Source organism: Oncorhynchus mykiss, chromosome 11 (assembly GCF_057628025.1).
Source record: "Oncorhynchus mykiss isolate SJ-2025 chromosome 11, ASM5762802v1, whole genome shotgun sequence".
Classification (NCBI taxonomy): domain Eukaryota; kingdom Metazoa; phylum Chordata; class Actinopteri; order Salmoniformes; family Salmonidae; genus Oncorhynchus; species Oncorhynchus mykiss.
This window is the reverse complement of record NC_143032.1, coordinates 7649301-7671804: the sequence shown is the minus strand read 5'-3', so window position 1 is coordinate 7671804 and position 22504 is coordinate 7649301. Positions and strand designations below refer to the sequence as shown.

The following is a 22504-nucleotide window of genomic DNA, read 5'->3' as shown; positions in this document are numbered from 1 at the left end:
CACTGTTTCACAACGCATCAGTGACATGGCAAGAGATAATTACTGCTTCTCATACAAGCCAGTGAATTCTCTGCGTTGCAGCTGGATGAGTCAACAGACGTGGTGGCCTGGCACAGCTCCTGGTATATGTCCGTTACAATTATGGGGGGGGTCAATTGAGGAAGACATCCTCTTCTGCAAAGCACTGGAAACCAGGCCACCAAGAGAGGATATTTTGTACTTGACAGCTTTGTGACATCAAATGGACTTTGGTGGTCAAGATGTGTTGGTATCTGTACTGATGGCGCAAAAGCCATGACAGGGAGACATAGTGGAGTGGTAACACACGTACAAGCAGTTGCTCCCGACACCACTTGGGTCCACTGCAGCATCCACCGAGAGGCTCTTGCTGCCAAGGGAATGCCTGACAGTTTGAAAGATGTTTTGTACACTACAGTGAAAATGGTTAACTTTGTTAAAGCAAGGCCCCTGAACTCCAGTTTATTTTCTGCACAATGCAATGATATGGGCAGAGACCATGTAACGCTTTTACAACATACAGAAGTGCGTTGGTTATCAAGGGGCAAAGTGTTGACTTTTGTTTTTGAATTGCGAGAAGAGCTTGAAGTTTTCTTTACTGACCATAATTTCCACTTGTCTGACCGCTTGCATGATGATGAGTTTCTCACACAAAGGCCTTAACACGCTTAAAGTTAGAGAGGGAGATATGTCTCCAACTTCAGTGACTTTTGCAATTCGTTCCAGTCATTGGCAGCAGAGAACTGGAAGGAAAGGCGGCCAAAGGGGTGTTGGCTTTGGGGATAACCAGTGAAATATACCTGCTGGAGCTAAAATAAGGCAGGGCTTTACCTAGCAAAGGCTTATAGATGACCTGGAGCCAGTGGGTTTGGCGACAAATATGTAGTGAGGACCAGCCAATGAGAGCATACAGGTCGCAGTGGTGGGTAGTATATGGAGCTTTGGTGACAAAACGGTTGGCAGTGTGATAGACTGCATCCAATGTTCTGAGTTGTGTTGGAGGCTATTTTATAAATGACATTGCCGAAGTCCAGTATCGGTAGAATAGTCCGTTTTACGAGGGTATGTTTGGCAGCATGAGTGAAGGAGGCTTTGCTGCGAAATAGGAAGCCAATTCTAGATTTAACTTTGGATTGGAGATGCTTAATGTGAGTCTGGAAGGAGAGTTTACACTCTAGCCAGACACCTAGGTATTTCTAGTTGTCCACATATTTTAAGTAAGAACTGTCCAGAGTAGTGATGCTTTTCGGGCGGGTGGGAGGGTGCATCAATCGGTTGAAGAGCATGCATTTCGTTTTACTAGCATTTTAAGAGCAGTTGGAAGCCACGGAAGGAGTGTTGTATGGCGTTGAAGCCCGTCTGGAGGTTTGTTAACACAGTGTCCAAAGAAGGGCCAGATGTATACAGAATGGTGTCGTCTGCGTAGAGGTGGATCAGGGAATCGCCCGCAGCAAGAGCGACATCATTGATAAATACTGAGAAAAGAGTCGGCCCGAGAATTGAACTCTGTGGCACCCCCATAGAGACTGCAAGAGGTCCGGACAACAGGCCCTCCGATTTGACACACTTAACTCTATCAGAGAAGTAGTTGGTGAACCAGGCGAAGCAATCATTAGAGAAACCAAGGCTGTTGAGTCTGCCAATAAGAATACGGTGATTGACAGTCAAAAGCCTTGGCCAGGTCGATGAAGACTGCTGCACAGTACTGTCTTTTATCAATGGCGGTTCTGATATTGTTTAGGACCTTGAGTGTGGCTGAGGTGCACCCGTGACCAGCTCAGAAACCAGATTGCATAGCAGAGAAGGTACGGTAGGATTCTAAATGGTCGGTGATCTGTTTGTTCACTTGGCTTTCGAAGACTTTAGAAAGGCAGGGCAGGATGGATATAGGTCTGTAACAGTTTGGGATGAGTGTCTCCCCCTTTGAAGAGGGGGTTGACAGCGGCCGCTTTCCAATCTTTAGGAATCTCAGACGATACGAAAGAGAGGTTGAACAGACTAGTAATAGGGGTTGCAACAATGGTGACGGTGGATAATTTTGTATTGTATAGTGTGTGTGGCAGGCTTACAACGATGGCAAAAAACAACATTTGAGAGTGCGCTGACACTGGTACGCAGAGGTTGAATGTTTGAAGGGGTACGGGACTATAAAATGTTTGGGAACCACTGAATTTAAAGGAAATCCACATCAGCCCGAAAACTGAATTTAACATGCTTATGTAAACTAAAAGCTACCTTCTGCTTTAACAGAACCCCATCTGAGAAATTTTACAGTGCATTGAAGTCAGTGAGCGCTTTCCTGTCAGTAAAGTGTCTAATTACTCCAAGACACTTGTCAAATGGAGTAAAATACTGCAGCTGGAGGTTCGTAAAACCTATAGCCTACTAATATCAATCACAGTTATTATGCAAAGCCAGGTTTTTAAATCTGCTCTACAATCATAAGTCAGAAGTGATGAACTTCTGTCCTGCCTGTTCAGTATGGAGTCCATAAGGAGCCTGTCTGCTTGCTGCCTACCTGCTTGTTGCCCGCTGCTTGCTGCCTGCCCACTGTGTGCGTGTGTGTGTGTGTGTGTCAGTCACCAGATCTCAACCCAATTGAACACTTATGGGAGATTCTGGAGCAGCTGAGACGGCGTTTTCCACCACCATCAACAAAACACCAAATTATGGAATTTGTCCTGGAAGAAATGGTGTCACATCCCTCCTGTAGAGATCCAGACACTTAGAATCTATGACAAGGTGCATTGAAGCTGTTCTGACTAGTGGTGGGCCAACGACCTATTAGGACACTCACTATATGTTGGTGTTTCCTTTATTTTGACAGTTACCTGTTTATATATCTTACCTTTACTATGTACAATATATATCTTACTATATACAGTGGGGAGAACCAGTATTTGATACACTGCCAATTTTGCAGGTTTTCCAACTTACAAAGCATGTAGAGGTCTGTAATTTTTATCATAGGTTACACTTCAACTGTGAGAAATGGAATCTAAATTTTAAAAAAGTCCAGAAAATCACATTGTATGATTAAGTCATTAATTTGCATTTTGACATAAGTATTTGATCACCTACCAACCAGTAAGAATTCCAGCTCTCACAGACCTGTTAGTTTTTCTTTAAGAAGCCCTCCTGTTCTCCACTCAATACCTGTATAAACTGCACCTGTTTGAACTTGTTACCTGTGTAAAAGACACCTGTCCACACACTCAATCAAACAGACTCAAACCTCTCCACAATGGCCAAGACCAGAGAGCTGTGTAAGGACATCAGGGATAAAATTGTAGACCTGCACAAGGCTGGGATGAGCTACGGGACAATAGGCAAGCAGCTTGGTGAGAAGGCAACAACTGTTGGCGCAATTATTAGAAAATGGAAGAAGTTCAAGATGACGGTCAGTCACCCTCGGTCTGGGTATCCATGCAAGATCTCACCTCGTGGGGCATCATCGATCATGAGGAAGGTGAGAGATCAGCCCAGAACTACACGGCAGAAGCATGGAGGTGGAAACATCATTCTTTGGAGATGCTTTTCTGCAAAGGGGACAGGACGACTGCACCGTATTGAGGGGAGGATGGATGAGGCCATGTATCGCGAGATCTTGGCCAACAACCTCCTTCCCTCAGTAAGAGCATTGAAGATGGGTCGTGGCTGGGTCTTCCAGCATGACAACGACCCGAAACACACAGCCAGGGCAACTAAGGAGTGGCTCCGTAAGAAGCATCTCAAGGTCCTGGAGTGGCCTAGACAGTCTCCAGACCTGATCCCAATAGAAAATCTTTGGAGGGAGCTGAAAGTCCGTATTGCCCAGAGACAGCCCCGAAACCTGAAGGATCTGGAGAAGGTGTGTATGGAGGAGTGGGCCAAAATCCCTGCTGCAGTGTGTGCAAACCTTGTCAAGAACTACAGGAAACGTATGCTCTCTGTAATTGCAAACAAAGGTTTCTGTACCAAATATTAAGTGCTGCTTTTCTGATGTATCAAATACTTATGTCATGCAATAAAATGCAAATCAATTACTTAAAAATCATACAATGGGATTTTCTGGATTTTTGTTTTAGATTCCGTCTCTCACAGTTGAAGTGTACCTATGATAAAAAATTACAGACCTTTACATGCTTTGTAAGTAGGAAAACCTGCAAAATCGGCAGTGTATCAAATACTTGTTCTCCCCACTGTATATCATACCACTCCCTAGCAGGCATCTACTGCATGGGAGCTTAACTCTCTTCCGTGTGTGTGTGTGTGTGTGTGTGTGTGTGTGTGTGTGTGTGTGTGTGTGTGTGTGTGTGTGTGTGTGTGTGTGTGTGTGTGTGTGTGTGTGTGTGTGTGTGTGTGTGTGTGCAGGTTAATTTAACTCTCTCCCAGACATCACATTATATTTAGTGTGAGTTATCGATCACTAAATATGGAAATGTGGAAATGGGACTGATACCTCATTACAGGTATTCACAGTAACAGCATGAGGATATAGACAGAATAGCAGTGTAGTAAGAATCTTGGCCAGATTCAGAATAAAATAATCCATGTCAAAGGGCTGGTTCCTGGTTGGTTTATATCCATGTTTTGCTTCAGTGAGATACCATTTATTAATCTTGGTGTGTAATCTTAATTCACCCAGGAGATGGATTAGCCCTCGTCTGAGTGGGATGAATAATTTATCACAGGAAATAAAATAAAATATATTTTTATCTCATCTAAACAACATTCCGTAATGAGATCCTAGAGGCATCATCCTCCTACACCTCCATCGCCATGGTGAATTAAACATGCTTTAATTAGCTTTTTAATGATCACTGTTCTTGGATTTAATGGCAGGTGTGTGGTGTGCCCTCAGATTTTAATATAGATATAAAGGGGGGGGGGGGGTCGTTTTGAGTTGTTTTGTTTTCCCGTGGTGCTTGCTTTACGGACTTGTCTCATTAGTTCTATCAGTCAGGGCGGAGAAGGTTTTGTGATGGATGTGGAGTCCAGGTGGATCATGGGATACGCTTATAAAAAAAATAAAAAAAACAGAGGCCTAAGGCAACACTTTATCTTAGCCTAACTTTTTAACGTAGTTTCTCTGCAGTTATTTTGTGACTAGAATATCATTATTTTGGGCTGTAGAATTAAAATGATGACCCAACGTAGCCTAGTTACTGAGTATTTCCAATGTAATCACCCACAACCAATAATTACAGCGTCCATGTAATCACACGGAATCAATGACAAAAAGTAAGGCAAGGCGGCCTTACAAGCCACCATAGATTCCATTACGACTCCAGCCACCTATGGAAGCCATCTTGTCCTAATCTCCGTCTTCACCCTTTAGTGTTGGAGGCTTCCAGAGACCATGTGTTGGATATGCAAACTATTCATTTGTTCTCTGAGTGTAAAGGAAGTAGCTTAGACCTTTATGCCCCAGCGGAGAGCAGTTAGAGCACTTGAGTTTTATTCTCCTTTGTAAATGCTCCTCTTGTGACAGTAACATCGTGCCTCGTATCGTGTGTGTGTATATATCCTCTCTGATTGGCTGCCCATTCATCATGTGTCTCTGGGGAACAGGGCGATGATTGGGTGTAATGATGCCACCCACAACCAGTTTCGAGGGTGCACTGTGGACCTTGTTCAAAGCTGGTTGGTAGGCTCCTCTACTGGTGTGTGTGTGTGTGTGTGTATATATATATATATATACTGTATTAACTTATTATTATACTGTATTAACGCACCAGACCTGGCATGTTGCTTTCACCTACCCTGTCCTCTCCAATCCTCAGTAGAAGCACATGTTTTCTGAACCCCACCTCTTCCCCCTTTCAAACTCAGTCCCAGGGGCAACATGCTGACAAGGTGCCAGGACTTCTCTAAGCACAATGAGGCTAGGGGGCAGGTACACACACTAGAGATGTAATAAATGGACAATACGTTTAAACTACAAGTTTCCCTTTTAAAATGATAAGGAGAAAAAAACAAAATTCCATGTCAATTCACAATAATGTTCCTATTACATTTCATTCGTTTAGCAGACACTCTTATCCAGAGAGACTTGTTTGTACTGGCCCCCCATTGGAATCGAACCCACAAACCCTGGAGGTGCAAGCCCCACACTCTACCAACTAGCCACACGGGACTCGGGTGGGTAATGAAGTTATATCTGCGCTGACCCTTTACAGACACAACACAGCTACAGTAACATGCAGATAGCTACAGTTGCTAACTTTTCAGACCATTTAAAAAAAAAGGTGCCGTGTCTGAAGAGACCTTTATCAGACAGTAGAATTTTGCTCTGGCATAGAATGTTCTATTGTTTCCCTGACAACAATAAACGTTGCCGATTGATGTTCTGCTGTGTTGTTTTTTTTGTTGCTGTTAGATGTGTTTTAATGCTAGGGTAGTTAGATGTGTTTTAATGCTATGGTAGCTAGACGTGTTTTAATGCTATGGTAGCTTGATGTGGTTTTAATGCTATGGTGGCTTGATGTGGTTTTAATGCTATGGTAGCTAGACGTGTTTTAATGCTAGGGTAGCTAGACATGTTTTAATGCTAGGGTAGCTGGATGTGTTTTAATGCTAGGGTAGCTTGATGTGGTTTTAATGCTATGGTAGCTAGACGTGTTTTAATGCTAGGGTAGCTGGATGTGGTTTTAATGCTAGGGTAGCTGGATGTGTTTTAATGCTAGGGTAGCTAGATGTGGTTTAATGCTAGGGTAGCTAGATGTGTTTTAATGCTAGGGTAGCTAGATATTGTTTTTAATGCTAGGGTAGCTTGATGTGGTTTTAATGCTAGGGTAGCTAGATGTGTTTTATGCTAGGGTAGCTGGATGTGGTTTAATACTAGGGTAGCTGGATGTGTTTTAATGCTAGGGTAGCTGGATGTGGTTTAATACTAGGGTAGCTGGATGTGTTTTAATGCTAGGGTAGCTGGATGTGTTTTAATACTAGGGTAGCTAGATGTGTTTTAATGCTAGGGTAGCTAGATGTGTTTTTTATGCTAGGGTAGCTAGATGTGTTTTTTATGCTAGGGTAGCTAGATGTGTTTTTTATGCTAGGGTAGCTAGATGTGTTTTTATGCTAGGGTAGCTAGATGTGTTTTTTATGCTAGGGTAGCTAGATGTGTTTTTTATGCTAGGGTAGCTAGATGTGTTTTTATGCCAGGGTAGCTAGATGTGTTTTTTTATGGTAGGGTAGCTAGATGTGTTTTTTATGCTAGGGTAGCTAGATGTGTTTTTATGCTAGGGTAGCTAGATGTGTTTTTTATGCTAGGGTAGCTAGATGTGTTTTTTATGCTAGGGTAGCTAGATGTGTTTTTTATGCTAGGGTAGCTAGATGTGTTTTTTATGCTAGGGTAGCTAGATGTGTTTTTTATGCTAGGGTAGCTAGATGTGTTTTTTATGCTAGGGTAGCTAGATGTGTTTTTTATGCTAGGGTAGCTAGATGTGTTTTTTTATGGTAGGGTAGCTAGATGTGTTTTTTATGCTAGGGTAGCTAGATGTGTTTTTTATGCTAGGGTAGCTTGATGTGTTTTTTATGCTAGGGTAGCTTGATGTGTTTTTTTATGGTAGGGTAGCTAGATGTGGTTTTTTATGGTAGGGTAGCTAGATGTGGTTTTTACGGTAGGGTAGCTAGATGTGTTTTTTTATGGTAGGGTAGCTAGATGTGGTTTTTATGGTAGGGTAGCTAGATGTGTTTTCTTTCTACTAAATGTCTTGGTAAGTCACGGTGTTTAACAAACCTGAAAGTACTGTTTTTTTAGGAGAGACTGGTCTGCCGCCAGACAGGCTGCGTACAGCCGCCCGAGATTATGATTTGATTGACCGTTCCGGTGACCTAGTGATGGACGTCAGTCCTGCTTCAGAAGCCTCATTCCTTTACAGAGTAGTAAAATGTATGTTCGTATCTCCAGAGAAGGATGTGTGTCTGCATTTAAACAGCCGTAGTGTAGCCTACCTAGACAAACACACGGCGTAGCGCTTTCAAGGGGTCACATTCCTTTACGTCTAGCAAGGGGTAATCAATACAGGCTACCGGTAGCCTACTGTCATTTCATATTATTAGACAAAAACACCCCCAGTCAATCAGCAACAAAGAGTACCCCATGCTCACAAGACTGGCCCAAAGGCCAGTGTGAAGGAGAGAGATGAGGGGCAGGTAGAACCGTGCACATGGGGCCTATGTCTTGTTAATATGCATCTCGCAATGTCTTGTCTTGCAATTCAACTCTGAAATTCACCACAGTAGCCTAAAGTTGGCTTCTTCCTCTCTGGTTTAATTTAAATGACGCAGCTTTCCCCAGGCCTTTATAGCCTGTCGTCTTGTTACGCTATGACACGGAACATGATGTTCTGTGATAACTGCACTGGGATTTCAATTATGTGGGATGGAAAAAACACAAGGATTTTTTATTATCATTAAGGATCCCAACATTGTTTTAAACATTCACACCCCTAACACACACCGTAGGCATTTACAGCTAATGTTACAGACCCATACAACCGCCCAGGGAGGACTGCCACCAGCTAAACTACCTGTGTGTGTGTGTGTGTGTGTGTGTGTGTGTGTGTGTGTGTGTGTGTGTGTGTGTGTGTAGGCCTGTATGAGTGTGGTAGTGTCAGTGTGATGCAGGTGGACATGCTCTGCTACACCTCTACAAGGACAAACATATGCACACCATCTTCCCTTCATCCTCCCTCCTCCTCTCTCTCTGTCTGGGTGTAATGTTCTCTAACAGTAGCTCTCTCTCTCTCTGTCTGGGTGTAATGTTCTCTAACAGCAGCTCTCTCTCTCTCTCTGTCTGGGTGTAATGTTCTCGAACAGTAGCTCTCTCTGTCTGGGTGTAATGTTCTCTAACAGTAGCTCTCTCTCTCTCTGTCTGGGTGTAATGTTCTCTAACAGTAGCTCTCTCTCTGTCTGGGTGTAATGTTCTCTAACAGTAGCTCTCTCTCTCTCTCTGTCTGGGTGTAATGTTCTCTAACAGCAGCTCTCTCTCTCTCTCTGTCTGGGTGTAATGTTCTCTAACAGTAGCTCTCGCTCTCTCTGTCTGGGTGTAAATGTTCTCTAACAGTAGCTCTCTCTCTCTGTCTGGGTGTAAAGTTCTCTAACAGTAGCTCTCTCTCTCTCTCTGTCTGGGTGTAATGTTCTCTAACAGTAGCTCTCTCTCTCTCTGTCTGGGTGTAAAGTTCTCTAACAGTAGCTCTCTCTCTCTCTGTCTGGGTGTAATGTTCTCTAACAGCAGCTCTCTCTCTCTCTCTGTCTGGGTGTAATGTTCTCTAACAGTAGCTCTCTCTCTCTCTCTGTCTGGGTGTAATGTTCTCTAACAGTAGCTCTCTCTCTCTCTGTCTGGGTGTAAAGTTCTCTAACAGTAGCTCTCTCTCTGTCTGGGTGTAATGTTCTCTAACAGTAGCTCTCTCTCTCTCTCTGTCTGGGTGTAATGTTCTCTAACAGTAGCTCTCTCTCTCTCTCTGTCTGGGTGTAATGTTCTCTAACAGTAGCTCTCTCTCTCTCTGTCTGGGTGTAAAGTTCTCTAACAGTAGCTCTCTCTCTGTCTGGGTGTAATGTTCTCTAACAGTAGCTCTCGCACTCGCTCTCTGCAGCTCTCTGTAGCTCTCTCTCCTGCTCTCTCTCTCTGTAGCTCTCTCTCTCTCTGTAGCTCTCTCTCTCTTGCTCTGTCTATTGCTCTGTCTCTCTTGCTCTCTGTAGCTCTCTCTGTCTCTCTCACTCTGCCTGTGGCTCTCTCTCTCTATGTAGCTATGTAGTTCTCTTTCTGTCTGTCTCGTAATATTCTCTAACGGCAGACTTCTCCTCAGTAGGCCATGGTCTCTTTCGCCACAGAGCCAAATCAAAAGATTGGCCTGTTCATATATTCTCTCTGACATTTGCCTCTAATTCAGCTCTCTCTGTGTTCAGTAAAAAAATTATGGGAAATTATAACTCTATACATTTTCCCATGGTGCCCCGACTTCCTAGTTAATTCATGTTTACTTTATTAGTTTAATCACGTAATAATTAAACCTAGATAATTGATAATATACAGCCTTCACATTTAATGATAGAGAGGTGTGCTCCCCCCCCTTCCCCAGAAACCCACACCACATCTCACATTACCCCCACGAATACACGATTACCCCCACGAGTACACTATTACCCCCACGGGTACACTATTACCCCCAAGAGTATGCTATTAACCTCCCGAGTACACTATTACCCTCACGAGTACTCTGTTACCCTCACGAGTACTCTGTTACACTCACGAGTACTCTGTTACCCTCACGTGTACACTGTTACCCTCACGAGTACACTCACTCAATATTAGGGCTCATTAATTTTCCTTATATCAGTATCCCTCTAACCCCACCAGTTGACATCACTTAGCTACTCATCCATACGGAGGAGAACGGTAGTGAACCAGGCTCTCTCCAGCTCTACCACTGTTACATAATTGCATGGAATCACCCAGAGGAAAGAGAATTACATCTATAGCCAGAGGTAATGAACCTAACAGCTCCTGCTGCATCTCAATGGCTCTGTGGCGCCTCACAGGATAAATCCACAATCCACAGTGTCACCTAGTGGATATTAAGCGTACTGCAGGACCATGGCCCCTATTCACAAAGAGTCAAAGTAGGAGTGCTGATCTAGGACCAGTTTATCCTGTTAGATCATAATGAATAAGATTACATGGACATGGGGGGGATCTGATCCTAGACCAGCACTCGTACTCTGAGAGGCTTTATGAATACTGGCCCTGGTGTCACATTTTGATAACGGACTGAATTTAATGAAGCACTACAGTACATACTAGCTTTGAAATGCTACAGTGTGTGTATATATATATATATATATATATATATATATATATCACAGTCAATTTCAAGAGGTCTTGTTGAGGAATAGGTGGGTTGTTGCTGTTCTCAGCATGGCCTCTTACAAGCTGACTCACAGAAGCCCTGAACCCACTCTCTTCATTTGCGATGACTGATGGAAGGAGGGACGGAACACATACACCAGAGTGCAGCGTCATTTTGTCTCTTTGAAAAAGTCTACTGCTACTATTCAGGTTCCTGCCTTTTGTAACAGTAACTCTTCTTGCGTTGTGTACAATCAATCATCGACATGAACTCCAACTTGTAGCAACAGTCACGGAGCTTTATTCTGATAGAAACAGCACAAAATTGCACGTCATGCAATGCACGGCTCACCGCCCAACTCTGCACTCACGCACTGTACAAAATATACGAACCCTCCCCCACCAGACACAGTAAGCTGCTAGCTAGTATTAGCTGGAATTCTCTACAACAAAATGCACAACAAATATGTACCAAAAAACGCTAAATCTTATGTGTGGTGTTCTCATAACATTTGCAAACAAATTGATATAAATTGTACATTTTAAATCATCACTTAGGAGTATATAAATCACTTTTGACGTACAGTGCTTTGTAACCAACAACTTACCGCTGGTTTGGTGCTTGTTCACTGGGACGATTCTAACTGGAACATCCCCCCTCGTAAGCAAGCTACGCAAACCAGCCAATAAGATGCCATGTTGAGTAGGTGAAGGCAAGACATAACTAAAACCAAAAACCCATTGGCTTATCAATAAAGTGGCAAGGGAGTCACAAATATAACCCTGTTACACCTTCTGTCAAGTTTTTCCTAGCCAATGGGCTTCTGTGACAACTGATGTAAAAAGGACTTACCGTGTAATGTAAGGGCGTACTGAATAGGTGTATGTTTAGAAACTGCCTTATAAATTATAGTACTCTACCATGTTTCTTACAGAAAATCATCTCAGATTCCCACAAGTGCATGGGAAGTTAGGAGTTGACATTGATAACATGAGCCTCATGTTATCTCCCTCTTATCCTCTCTCCCTCCCTCCCTCCCTCCCTCCCTCCCTCCCTCCCTCCCTACCTCCCTCCCCTCCCTCCCCTCCCTGCCTTCCTTCCTTCCTTCCCTCTTCCTCCCCTCCCTCTTGGCTAGGAAAATCTCCCTAGAAAGGCCAAAACCTAGGAAGAAACCTAGAGTGGAACCAGGCTATGTGGGGTGGCCAGTCCTCTTCTGGCTGTGCCGGGTGGAGATTATAACAGAACATGACCAAGATGTTCAAATGTTCATAAATGACCAGCATGGTCAAATAATAATAATCACAGGCAGAACAGGAGAAACTGGAGCAGCAGCACGGCCAGGTGGACTGGGGACAGCAAGGAGTCATCATGTCAGGTAGTCCTGAAGCATGGTCCTAGGGCTCAGGTCCTCCGAGAGAGAGAAAGAAAGAGATAATTAGAGAGAGCATACTTAAATTCACACAGGACACCGGATAGGACAGGAGAAGTACTGCAGATATAACAAACTGACCCTAGCTCCCCGACACATAAACTACTGCAGCATAAATACTGGAGGCTGAGACAGGAGGGGTCAGGAGACACTGTGGCCCCATCCGATGACACCCCCGGACAGGGCCAAACAGGAAGGATATAACCCCACCCACTTTGCCAAAGCACAGCCCCCACACCACTAGAGGGATATCTTCAACCACCAACTTACCATCCTCGCCCTTCCCTCCCTCCCCCTTCTTTCCCTCACTGCCCGCCCCCCCTCCCTCCCCCTCCCTCCCCCTTCCTTCCTTCCCTCCCTCCCCCTTCCCTCTATCCCTCCCCGCCCCCCTCCCCCTTCCTTCCATCCCCCCCCCCCCTCCCCCTTCCTTCCTTCCCTCCCTCCCTCCCCGTCCCCTGTCCCTCCAGGTATCTGTCACGGCACGGTGGGCAATGCCGACTCCTTCCTCAGCCTCTACCAGGTCACCCAGGAGAAGAAGTACCTCTACCGTGCATGCAAGGTAGCACAATGAGTGTGTGTGTGTGTGGTGCGACTGAGTGTGTATAATTTAATATTTTCCTTTTGAGCCTCTACCCCGTCTTCAATAGATGCATAAATCTCACTTTCCTTGTTATTGTCATGGAAATAAAGGTGTGTGTGAGAGAGCGAGAGAGAGTGTGTGTGAGAGAGCGAGAGAGAGTGTGTGTGAGAGAGCGAGAGAGAGTGTGTGTGAGAGAGCGAGAGAGTGTGTGTGAGAGAGCGAGAGAGAGTGTGTGTGAGAGAGCGAGCGAGCGAGAGAGTGTGTGTGAGAGAGAGTGACAGTGTGTGTGTGTGAGAGAGTGACAGTGTGTGTGAGAGAGAGAGTGACAGTGTGTGTGAGAGAGAGTGACAGTGTGTGTGAGAGAGAGTGACAGTGTGTGTGTGAGAGAGAGTGACAGTGTGTGTGAGAGAGAGTGACAGTGTGTGTGTGAGAGAGTGACAGTGTGTGTGAGAGAGAGTGACAGTGTGTGTGAGAGAGAGAGTGACAGTGTGTGTGAGAGAGAGAGTGACAGTGTGTGTGAGAGAGAGAGTGACAGTGTGTGTGAGAGAGAGAGTGACAGTGTGTGTGTGAGAGAGAGAGTGACAGTGTGTGTGAGAGAGAGAGTGACTGTGTGTGTGAGAGAGAGAGTGACAGTGTGTGTGAGAGAGAGAGAGTGACAGTGTGTGTGAGAGAGAGAGAGTGACAGTGTGTGTGAGAGAGAGAGAGTGACAGTGTGTGTGAGAGAGAGAGTGACAGAGTGTGTGAGAGAGAGAGAGTGACAGTGTGTGTGAGAGAGAGAGAGTGACAGTGTGTGTGTGAGAGAGAGAGTGACAGTGTGTGTGTGTGTGAGAGAGTGACAGTGTGTGTGAGAGAGAGAGTGACAGTGTGTGTGAGAGAGAGTGACAGTGTGTGTGAGAGAGAGAGAGTGACAGTGTGTGTGAGAGAGAGAGTGACAGTGTGTGTGAGAGAGAGAGTGACAGTGTGTGTGAGAGAGAGAGTGACAGTGTGCGTGAGAGAGAGAGTGACAGAGTGTGAGAGAGAGAGAGTGACAGTGTGTGTGAGAGAGAGAGTGACAGTGTGTGTGAGAGAGAGAGTGACAGTGTGTGTGAGAGAGAGAGTGACAGTGTGTGTGAGAGAGAGTGACAGTGTGTGTGAGAGAGAGTGACAGTGTGAGAGAGAGTGACAGTGTGTGAGAGAGTGACAGTGTGTGTGAGAGAGAGTGTGACAGTGTGTGTGAGAGAGAGAGTGGCAGTGTGTGTGAGAGAGAGAGAGTGACAGTGTGTGTGTGAGAGAGAGAGTGACAGTGTGTGTGAGAGAGAGAGAGTGACAGTGTGTGTGAGAGAGAGAGTGACAGTGTGTGTGAGAGAGAGAGTGACAGTGTGTGTGAGAGAGAGAATGACAGTGTGAGAGAGAGTGACAGTGTGAGAGAGAGAGTGACAGTGTGAGAGGGAGAGTGACTGTGTGAGAGAGTGACAGTGTGTGAGAGAGAGAGTGACAGTGTGTGTGAGAGAGAGAGTGACAGTGTGTGTGAGAGAGAGAGTGACAGTGTGTGTGAGAGAGAGAATGACAGTGTGAGAGAGAGTGACAGTGTGAGAGAGAGAGTGACAGTGTGAGAGGGAGAGTGACTGTGTGAGAGAGTGACAGTGTGTGAGAGAGAGAGTGACAGTGTGTGTGAGAGAGAGAGTGACAGTGTGTGTGAGAGAGAGAGTGACAGTGTGTGTGAGAGAGAGAGTGACAGTGTGTGTGAGAGAGAGAGTGACAGGGTGTGTGTGTGTGAGTGACAGTGTGTGTGTGTGTGTGAGTGACAGTGTGTGTGTGAGTGACAGTGTGTGTGACAGTGTGTGACAGTGTGTGTGTGTGTGAGAGTGACAGTGTGTGTGTGTGTGAGTGACAGTGTGTGTGTGTGTGAGTGACAGTGTGTGTGAGAGTGACAGTGTGTGTGTGTGTGTGTGTGTGTGTGTGTGTGTGTGTGTGACAGTGTGGGAGAGTGACAGTGTGTGAGAGTGACAGCGTGTGTGTGTGAGAGTGACAGCGTGTGTGTGTGACAGTGACAGTGTGTGTGTGTGAGAGTGACAGCGTGTGTGTGTGAGAGTGACAGCGTGTGTGTGTGAGAGTGACAGTGTGTGACAGTGTGTGTGTGTGAGAGTGACAGTGTGTGACAGTGTGTGTGTGTGAGAGTGACAGTGTGTGACAGTGTGCGTGTGTGAGAGTGACAGCGTGTGTGTGTGAGAGTGACAGTGTGTGACAGTGTGTGTGTGTGAGAGTGACAGTGTGTGACAGTGTGTGTGTGTGAGAGTGACAGTGTGTGACAGTGTGTGTGTGTGAGAGTGACAGCGTGTGTGTGTGAGAGTGACAGTGTGTGACAGTGTGTGTGTGTGAGAGTGACAGCGTGTGTGTGTGAGAGTGACAGCGTGTGTGTGTGAGAGTGACAGTGTGTGTGAGAGAGTGACAGCGTGTGTGTGTGAGAGTGACAGTGTGTGACAGTGTGTGTGTGTGAGAGTGACAGCGTGTGTGTGTGAGAGTGACAGCGTGTGTGTGTGAGAGTGACAGTGTGTGACAGTGTGTGTGTGTGAGAGTGACAGCGTGTGTGTGTGAGAGTGACAGTGTGTGACAGTGTGTGTGTGTGAGAGTGACAGCGTGTGTGTGTGAGAGTGACAGCGTGTGTGTGTGAGAGTGACAGCGTGTGAGAGTGACAGTGTGTGTGTGTGAGAGTGACAGCGTGTGTGTGTGAGAGTGACAGTGTGTGTGTGTGAGAGTGACAGCGTGTGTGTGTGAGAGTGACAGCGTGTGAGAGTGACAGCGTGTGAGAGTGACAGCGTGTGTGTGTGAGAGTGACAGTGTGTGACAGTGTGTGTGTGTGAGAGTGACAGTGTGTGACAGTGTGTGTGTGTGAGAGTGACAGCGTGTGTGTGTGAGAGTGACAGTGTGTGACAGTGTGTGTGTGTGAGAGTGACAGCGTGTGTGTGTGAGAGTGACAGCGTGTGTGTGTGAGAGTGACAGTGTGTGTGAGAGAGTGACAGCGTGTGTGTGTGAGAGTGACAGCGTGTGTGAGAGTGACAGTGTGTGACAGTGTGTGTGTGTGAGAGTGACAGTGTGTGACAGTGTGTGTGTGTGAGAGTGACAGTGTGTGACAGTGTGTGTGTGTGAGAGTGACAGCGTGTGTGTGTGAGAGTGACAGTGTGTGACAGTGTGTGTGTGTGAGAGTGACAGTGTGTGACAGTGTGTGTGTGTGAGAGTGACATCGTGTGTGTGTGAGAGTGACAGTGTGTGACAGTGTGTGTGTGTGTGAGAGTGACAGCGTGTGTTTGTGAGAGTGACAGCGTGTGTGTGTGAGAGTGACAGTGTGTGTGAGAGAGTGACAGCGTGTGTGTGTGAGAGTGACAGTGTGTGACAGTGTGTGTGTGTGAGAGTGACAGCGTGTGTGTGTGAGAGTGACAGCGTGTGTGTGTGAGAGTGACAGTGTGTGTGTGTGAGAGTGGCAGCGTGTGTGTGTGAGAGTGACAGTGTGTGACAGTGTGTGTGTGTGAGAGTGACAGCGTGTGTGTGTGAGAGTGACAGCGTGTGTGTGTGAGAGTGACAGCATGTGAGAGTGACAGTGTGTGTGTGTGAGAGTGACAGCGTGTGTGTGTGAGAGTGACAGTGTGTGTGTGTGAGAGTGACAGCGTGTGTGTGTGAGAGTGACAGCGTGTGAGAGTGACAGCGTGTGAGAGTGACAGCGTGTGTGAGAGTGACAGCGTGTGTGTTTGAGAGTGACAGTGTGTGTGTGTGAGAGTGACAGCGTGTGTGTGTGAGAGTGACAGTGTGTGTGTGTGAGAGTGACAGCGTGTGAGAGTGACAGCGTGTGTGTGTGAGAGTGACAGCGTGTGTGTGTGAGAGTGACAGCGTGTGTGTGTGAGAGTGACAGCGTGTGTGTGTGAGAGTGACAGCGTGTGTGTGTGAGAGTGACAGCGTGTGTGTGTGAGAGTGACAGTGTGTGTGTTCGAGAGTGACAGTGTGTGACAGTGTGTGTGTGTGAGAGTGACAGCGTGTGTGTGTGAGAGTGACAGCGTGTGTGTGTGAGAGTGACAGCGTGTGAGAGTGACAGTGTGTGTGTGTGAGAGTGACAGCGTGTGTGTGTGAGAGTGACAGTGTGTGTGTGTGAGAGTGACAGCGTGTGTGTGTGAGAGTGACAGCGTGTGAGTGACAGCGTGTGAGAGTGACAGCGTGTGTGTGTTAGAGTGACAGCGTGTGTGTGTGAGAGTGACAGTGTGTGTGTGTGAGAGTGACAGCGTGTGAGAGTGACAGTGTGTGTGTGTGAGAGTGACAGCGTGTGTGTGTGAGAGTGACAGTGTGTGTGTGTGTGAGAGTGACAGCGTGTGTGTGTGAGAGTGACAGCGTGTGAGAGTGACAGCGTGTGAGAGTGACAGCGTGTGTGTGTGAGAGTGACAGTGTGTGACAGTGTGTGTGTGTGAGAGTGACAGCGTGTGTGTGTGAGAGTGACAGCGTGTGTGTGTGAGAGTGACAGCGTGTGAGAGTGACAGTGTGTGTGTGTGAGAGTGACAGCGTGTGTGTGTGAGAGTGACAGTGTGTGTGTGTGAGAGTGACAGCGTGTGTGTGTGAGAGTGACAGTGTGTGACAGTGTGTGTGTGTGAGAGTGACAGTGTGTGACAGTGTGTGTGTGTGAGAGTGACAGCGTGTGTGTGTGAGAGTGACAGTGTGTGACAGTGTGTGTGTGTGTGAGAGTGACAGCGTGTGTGTGTGAGAGTGACAGCGTGTGTGTGTGAGAGTGACAGTGTGTGTGAGAGAGTGACAGCGTGTGTGTGTGAGAGTGACAGCGTGTGTGAGAGTGACAGTGTGTGACAGTGTGTGTGTGTGAGAGTGACAGTGTGTGACAGTGTGTGTGTGTGAGAGTGACAGTGTGTGACAGTGTGTGTGTGTGAGAGTGACAGCGTGTGTGTGTGAGAGTGACAGTGTGTGACAGTGTGTGTGTGTGAGAGTGACAGTGTGTGACAGTGTGTGTGTGTGAGAGTGACATCGTGTGTGTGTGAGAGTGACAGTGTGTGACAGTGTGTGTGTGTGTGAGAGTGACAGCGTGTGTTTGTGAGCGTGACAGCGTGTGTGTGTGAGAGTGACAGTGTGTGTGAGAGAGTGACAGCGTGTGTGTGTGAGAGTGACAGTGTGTGACAGTGTGTGTGTGTGAGAGTGACAGCGTGTGTGTGTGAGAGTGACAGCGTGTGTGTGTGAGAGTGACAGTGTGTGACAGTGTGTGTGTGTGAGAGTGGCAGCGTGTGTGTGTGAGAGTGACAGTGTGTGACAGTGTGTGTGTGTGAGAGTGACAGCGTGTGTGTGTGAGAGTGACAGCGTGTGTGTGTGAGAGTGACAGCATGTGAGAGTGACAGTGTGTGTGTGTGAGAGTGACAGCGTGTGTGTGTGAGAGTGACAGTGTGTGTGTGTGAGAGTGACAGCGTGTGTGTGTGAGAGTGACAGCGTGTGAGAGTGACAGCGTGTGAGAGTGACAGCGTGTGTGAGAGTGACAGCGTGTGTGTTTGAGAGTGACAGTGTGTGTGTGTGAGAGTGACAGCGTGTGTGTGTGAGAGTGACAGTGTGTGTGTGTGAGAGTGACAGCGTGTGAGAGTGACAGCGTGTGTGTGTGAGAGTGACAGCGTGTGTGTGTGAGAGTGACAGCGTGTGTGTGTGAGAGTGACAGCGTGTGTGTGTGAGAGTGACAGCGTGTGTGTGTGAGAGTGACAGTGTGTGTGTTCGAGAGTGACAGTGTGTGACAGTGTGTGTGTGTGAGAGTGACAGCGTGTGTGTGTGAGAGTGACAGCGTGTGTGTGTGAGAGTGACAGCGTGTGAGAGTGACAGTGTGTGTGTGTGAGAGTGACAGCGTGTGTGTGTGAGAGTGACAGTGTGTGTGTGTGAGAGTGACAGCGTGTGTGTGTGAGAGTGACAGCGTGTGAGAGTGACAGCGTGTGAGAGTGACAGCGTGTGTGTGTGAGAGTGACAGCGTGTGTGTGTGAGAGTGACAGTGTGTGTGTGTGAGAGTGACAGTGTGTGTGTGTGAGAGTGACAGTGTGTGTGTGTGAGAGTGACAGCGTGTGTGTGTGAGAGTGACAGCGTGTGTGTGTGAGAGTGACAGCGTGTGTGTGTGAGAGTGACAGCGTGTGTGTGTGAGAGTGACAGCGTGTGTGTGTGGGAGAGTGACAGTGTGTGAGATGCAGGGCTCATGAGCTCCTAGTTGCTACAGCAGTAGTGTCCTCCTTCAGATCTGATTCCTCTGTGTGAATGATGGGGGAAAGATACACCCACACAAACTACACTACAGTAGACAACACTACAGTACACTACAGTACGCTACACTACAGTAGGCTACAGTAGACTACACTACACTACAGTAGACTACACTACAGTAGACTACACTACAGTACGCTAAGCTACACTACACTACAGTACAGTACACTATAAACAGTACACAACACTACAGTACGCTACACTACAGTACGCTACAGTAGACTACACTACACTACAGTAGACTACACTACAGTAGACTACACTACAGTAGACTACACTACAGTACGCTACGCTACACTACAGTACGCTACGCTACACTACAGTACGCTACACTACAGTACGCTACACTACAGTAGACTACACTACAGTACGCTACGCTACACTACAGTACGCTACACTACGCTACACTACAGTACGCTACACTACAGTACGCTACACTATGGTACGCTACGCTACACTACAGTACGCTACACTACAGTACGCTACATTACAGTAGACTACACTACAGTAGACTACATTACAGTACGCTACGCTACACAACAGTACGCTACGCTACACTACAGTACGCTACACTACAGTACGCTACACTAACGTACACTACAGTACACTACACTACACTACAGTACACTACACTACACTGCAGTACAGTACAGTACAGTAGACTACAGTACACTACACTACACAACAGTACGCTACGCTACACTACAGTACACTACACTGCAGTACAGTACAGTAGACTACAGTACACTACAGTACGCAACACTAACGTACACTACACTACAGTACACTGCAGTACAGTACAGTAGACAACACTACAATACAGTACACTACAGTACAGTACACTACAGTACACTACAGTACGCTACACTACAGGACGCTACAGTACACTACAATACACTATAGTAGACTACACAACACACAAACTACACTACACTACAGTACAGTACAGTAGACTACAGTACACTACAGTACGCTACACTAACGTACACTACAGTACACTACACTACACTACAGTAGACTACACAACACACAAACTACACTACACTACAGTACACTACAGTAGACTACACACACTACACTACAGTAAATTACACTACAGTACACTACAGTACACTACACTACAGCAGCCTACACAACACACAAACTACACCACAGTACACTACACAACACTACACTACACTAACATACACTACACTACAGTACAGTACGCTACAGTACACTACACTACAGTAGACTACAGTAGAGTACACTACAGTAGACTACACTACAGTACACTACACTACAGTAGACTACAGTACACTACACTACAGTACACTACAGTAGACTACAGTACACTACACTACAGTACACTACGCTACAGCAGCCTACACAACACACAAACTACAATATACTACAGTACAGTAGACTACAGTACACTACACTACACTGCAGTACAATACAGTACGCTACACTACAGTAGACTACAGTACACTGCAGTACAATACAGTACGCTACAATACAGTACACTACAGTACAGTATCCTACACTACAGTAGACTACACTACACACAAACTACACTACACTACAGTATAGTACACTACGCTACACTACATACAGTATGCTACACTACACTACACTACACTACAGTAGACTACACTACAGTAGACTACACTACAGTACACTACAGTACACTACAGTAGACTACACTACAGTAGACTACACTACAGTACACTACACTACGCTACACTACAGTACAGTACACTATAAACAGTACACAACACTACAGTACAGTAGATTACGGTACACTACAGTACACTACACTACTACAGTAGGGTAAAATACAGTAGGGTACACGACAATACACCACACTAAACTACAGTAGACTACATTACAGTACAGTAAACTACAGTAGACTACACTACAGTACAGTAAACTACGCCACAGTGAACTACACAACAGTAAACTAATGTAAACTACACTACTGTAAACTACTGTAAACTACACTACGGTATAGTAAACCACAGTAAACTACAGTACAGTAAACTACAGTATACTGCAGTGAAGTAAACTACATTACAGTAAACTACACTACAGTAAACTACAGTATACTACACTACAGTAAACTAGAGTACAGTAAACAACAGTACGCTACAGTAGACTACACTACAGTATAGTACAGTAAACTACAGTACACTACAGTAAACTACAGTACAGAAAACAGTACGCTACAGTAGACTACACTACAGTATAGTACAGTAAACTACAGTACACTGCAGTAAACTACATTACAGTAAACTACACTACAGTAAACTATAGTATACTACACTACAGTAAACTACAGTACAGTAAACAGTACGCTACAGTAGACTACACTACAGTATAGTACAGTAAACTACAGTACACTACAGTAAACTACAGTACAGTAAACAGTACGCTACAGTAGACTACACTACAGTATAGTACAGTAAACTACAGTACACTGCAGTAAACTACATTACAGTAAACTACAGTAAACTACAGTATGCTACACTACAGTAAACTATGCTACAGTAGACTAAACTACAGTACACTGCAGTAAACTACATTACAGTACACTACAGTAAACTACAGTAGACTAAACTACAGTAGACTAAACTACACTACAGTACAGTAAACTACAGTAGACTACAATACACTACAGTACAGTAAACTACAGTAGACTACACTATAGTACAGTAAACTACAGTACACTACAGTAAACTACACGGCATTACACTACAGTAACCTAAAGTACAGTAAACTTCACTACTGTACTGTATCCCTGTGTGTTTTGGGCCTCATTTTTCCCAGTTTGCTGGGTGGTGTCTAGACTACAGTACAGTAGACTACGGTACACTACAGTATCCCTGTGTGTTTTGGACCTCATTTTTCCCAGTTTGCTGGGTGGTGTCTAGACTACAGAACCCATTGCTGCAACCACCCAGACAGACAAAACTCTCTGTTTATTCCAGCACTGAAAAACATCCTTGAATTACGTGACATTTTTCGTATTTTCTCCTCCTCGCCGTGTAATCAATGTAATAATCTCTCTGTCATTTCTGGGGGAAAAACTCACAGCGAATTTGCTTTAAACATGTTTGGCCGCTCTTGGACAAGGTCCAATTATGAAAAGGACCCCGCCGACGCTCCACACAATTCCGTCCCTCAGAAATGACAGTCTCGTTCAATGGCCAATCAAAGCAGCGTTAACAACAAAATAAGCGGGAGTGGTGAGCTTGTTCAGCTATGCTAACGACAGGTTCTCTTTGTGAGGGAGAGAAGACGGGAGGTGCAATGTGGGAGGGAGAGAACGTATCAGAGGGCAGTAGAAGCGCATTAATAAATAGAGTGAATGACCTACTCATCCCTCTTTCAGTGTAGTAAAAGAGGGAGGTAGAT

At 45.8% G+C, this 22504-nt stretch overlaps 1 protein-coding gene across 1 annotated transcript in view; it reads right to left on the bottom strand.

Moving 5' to 3' along the window:
• Positions 1-12138: 12138 nt before the first annotated feature.
• LOC110535203 (WW domain binding protein VOPP1) overlaps positions 12139-22504 on the bottom strand; it is an 87025-nt gene continuing 76659 nt past the window's right edge. The window contains exon 6 of the mRNA XM_090189262.1: positions 12139-12258. Coding sequence (XP_090045388.1) covers positions 12252-12258 — 7 coding nt within the window. The 3' untranslated portion in view covers positions 12139-12251. The remainder of the gene's footprint in view (positions 12259-22504) is intronic.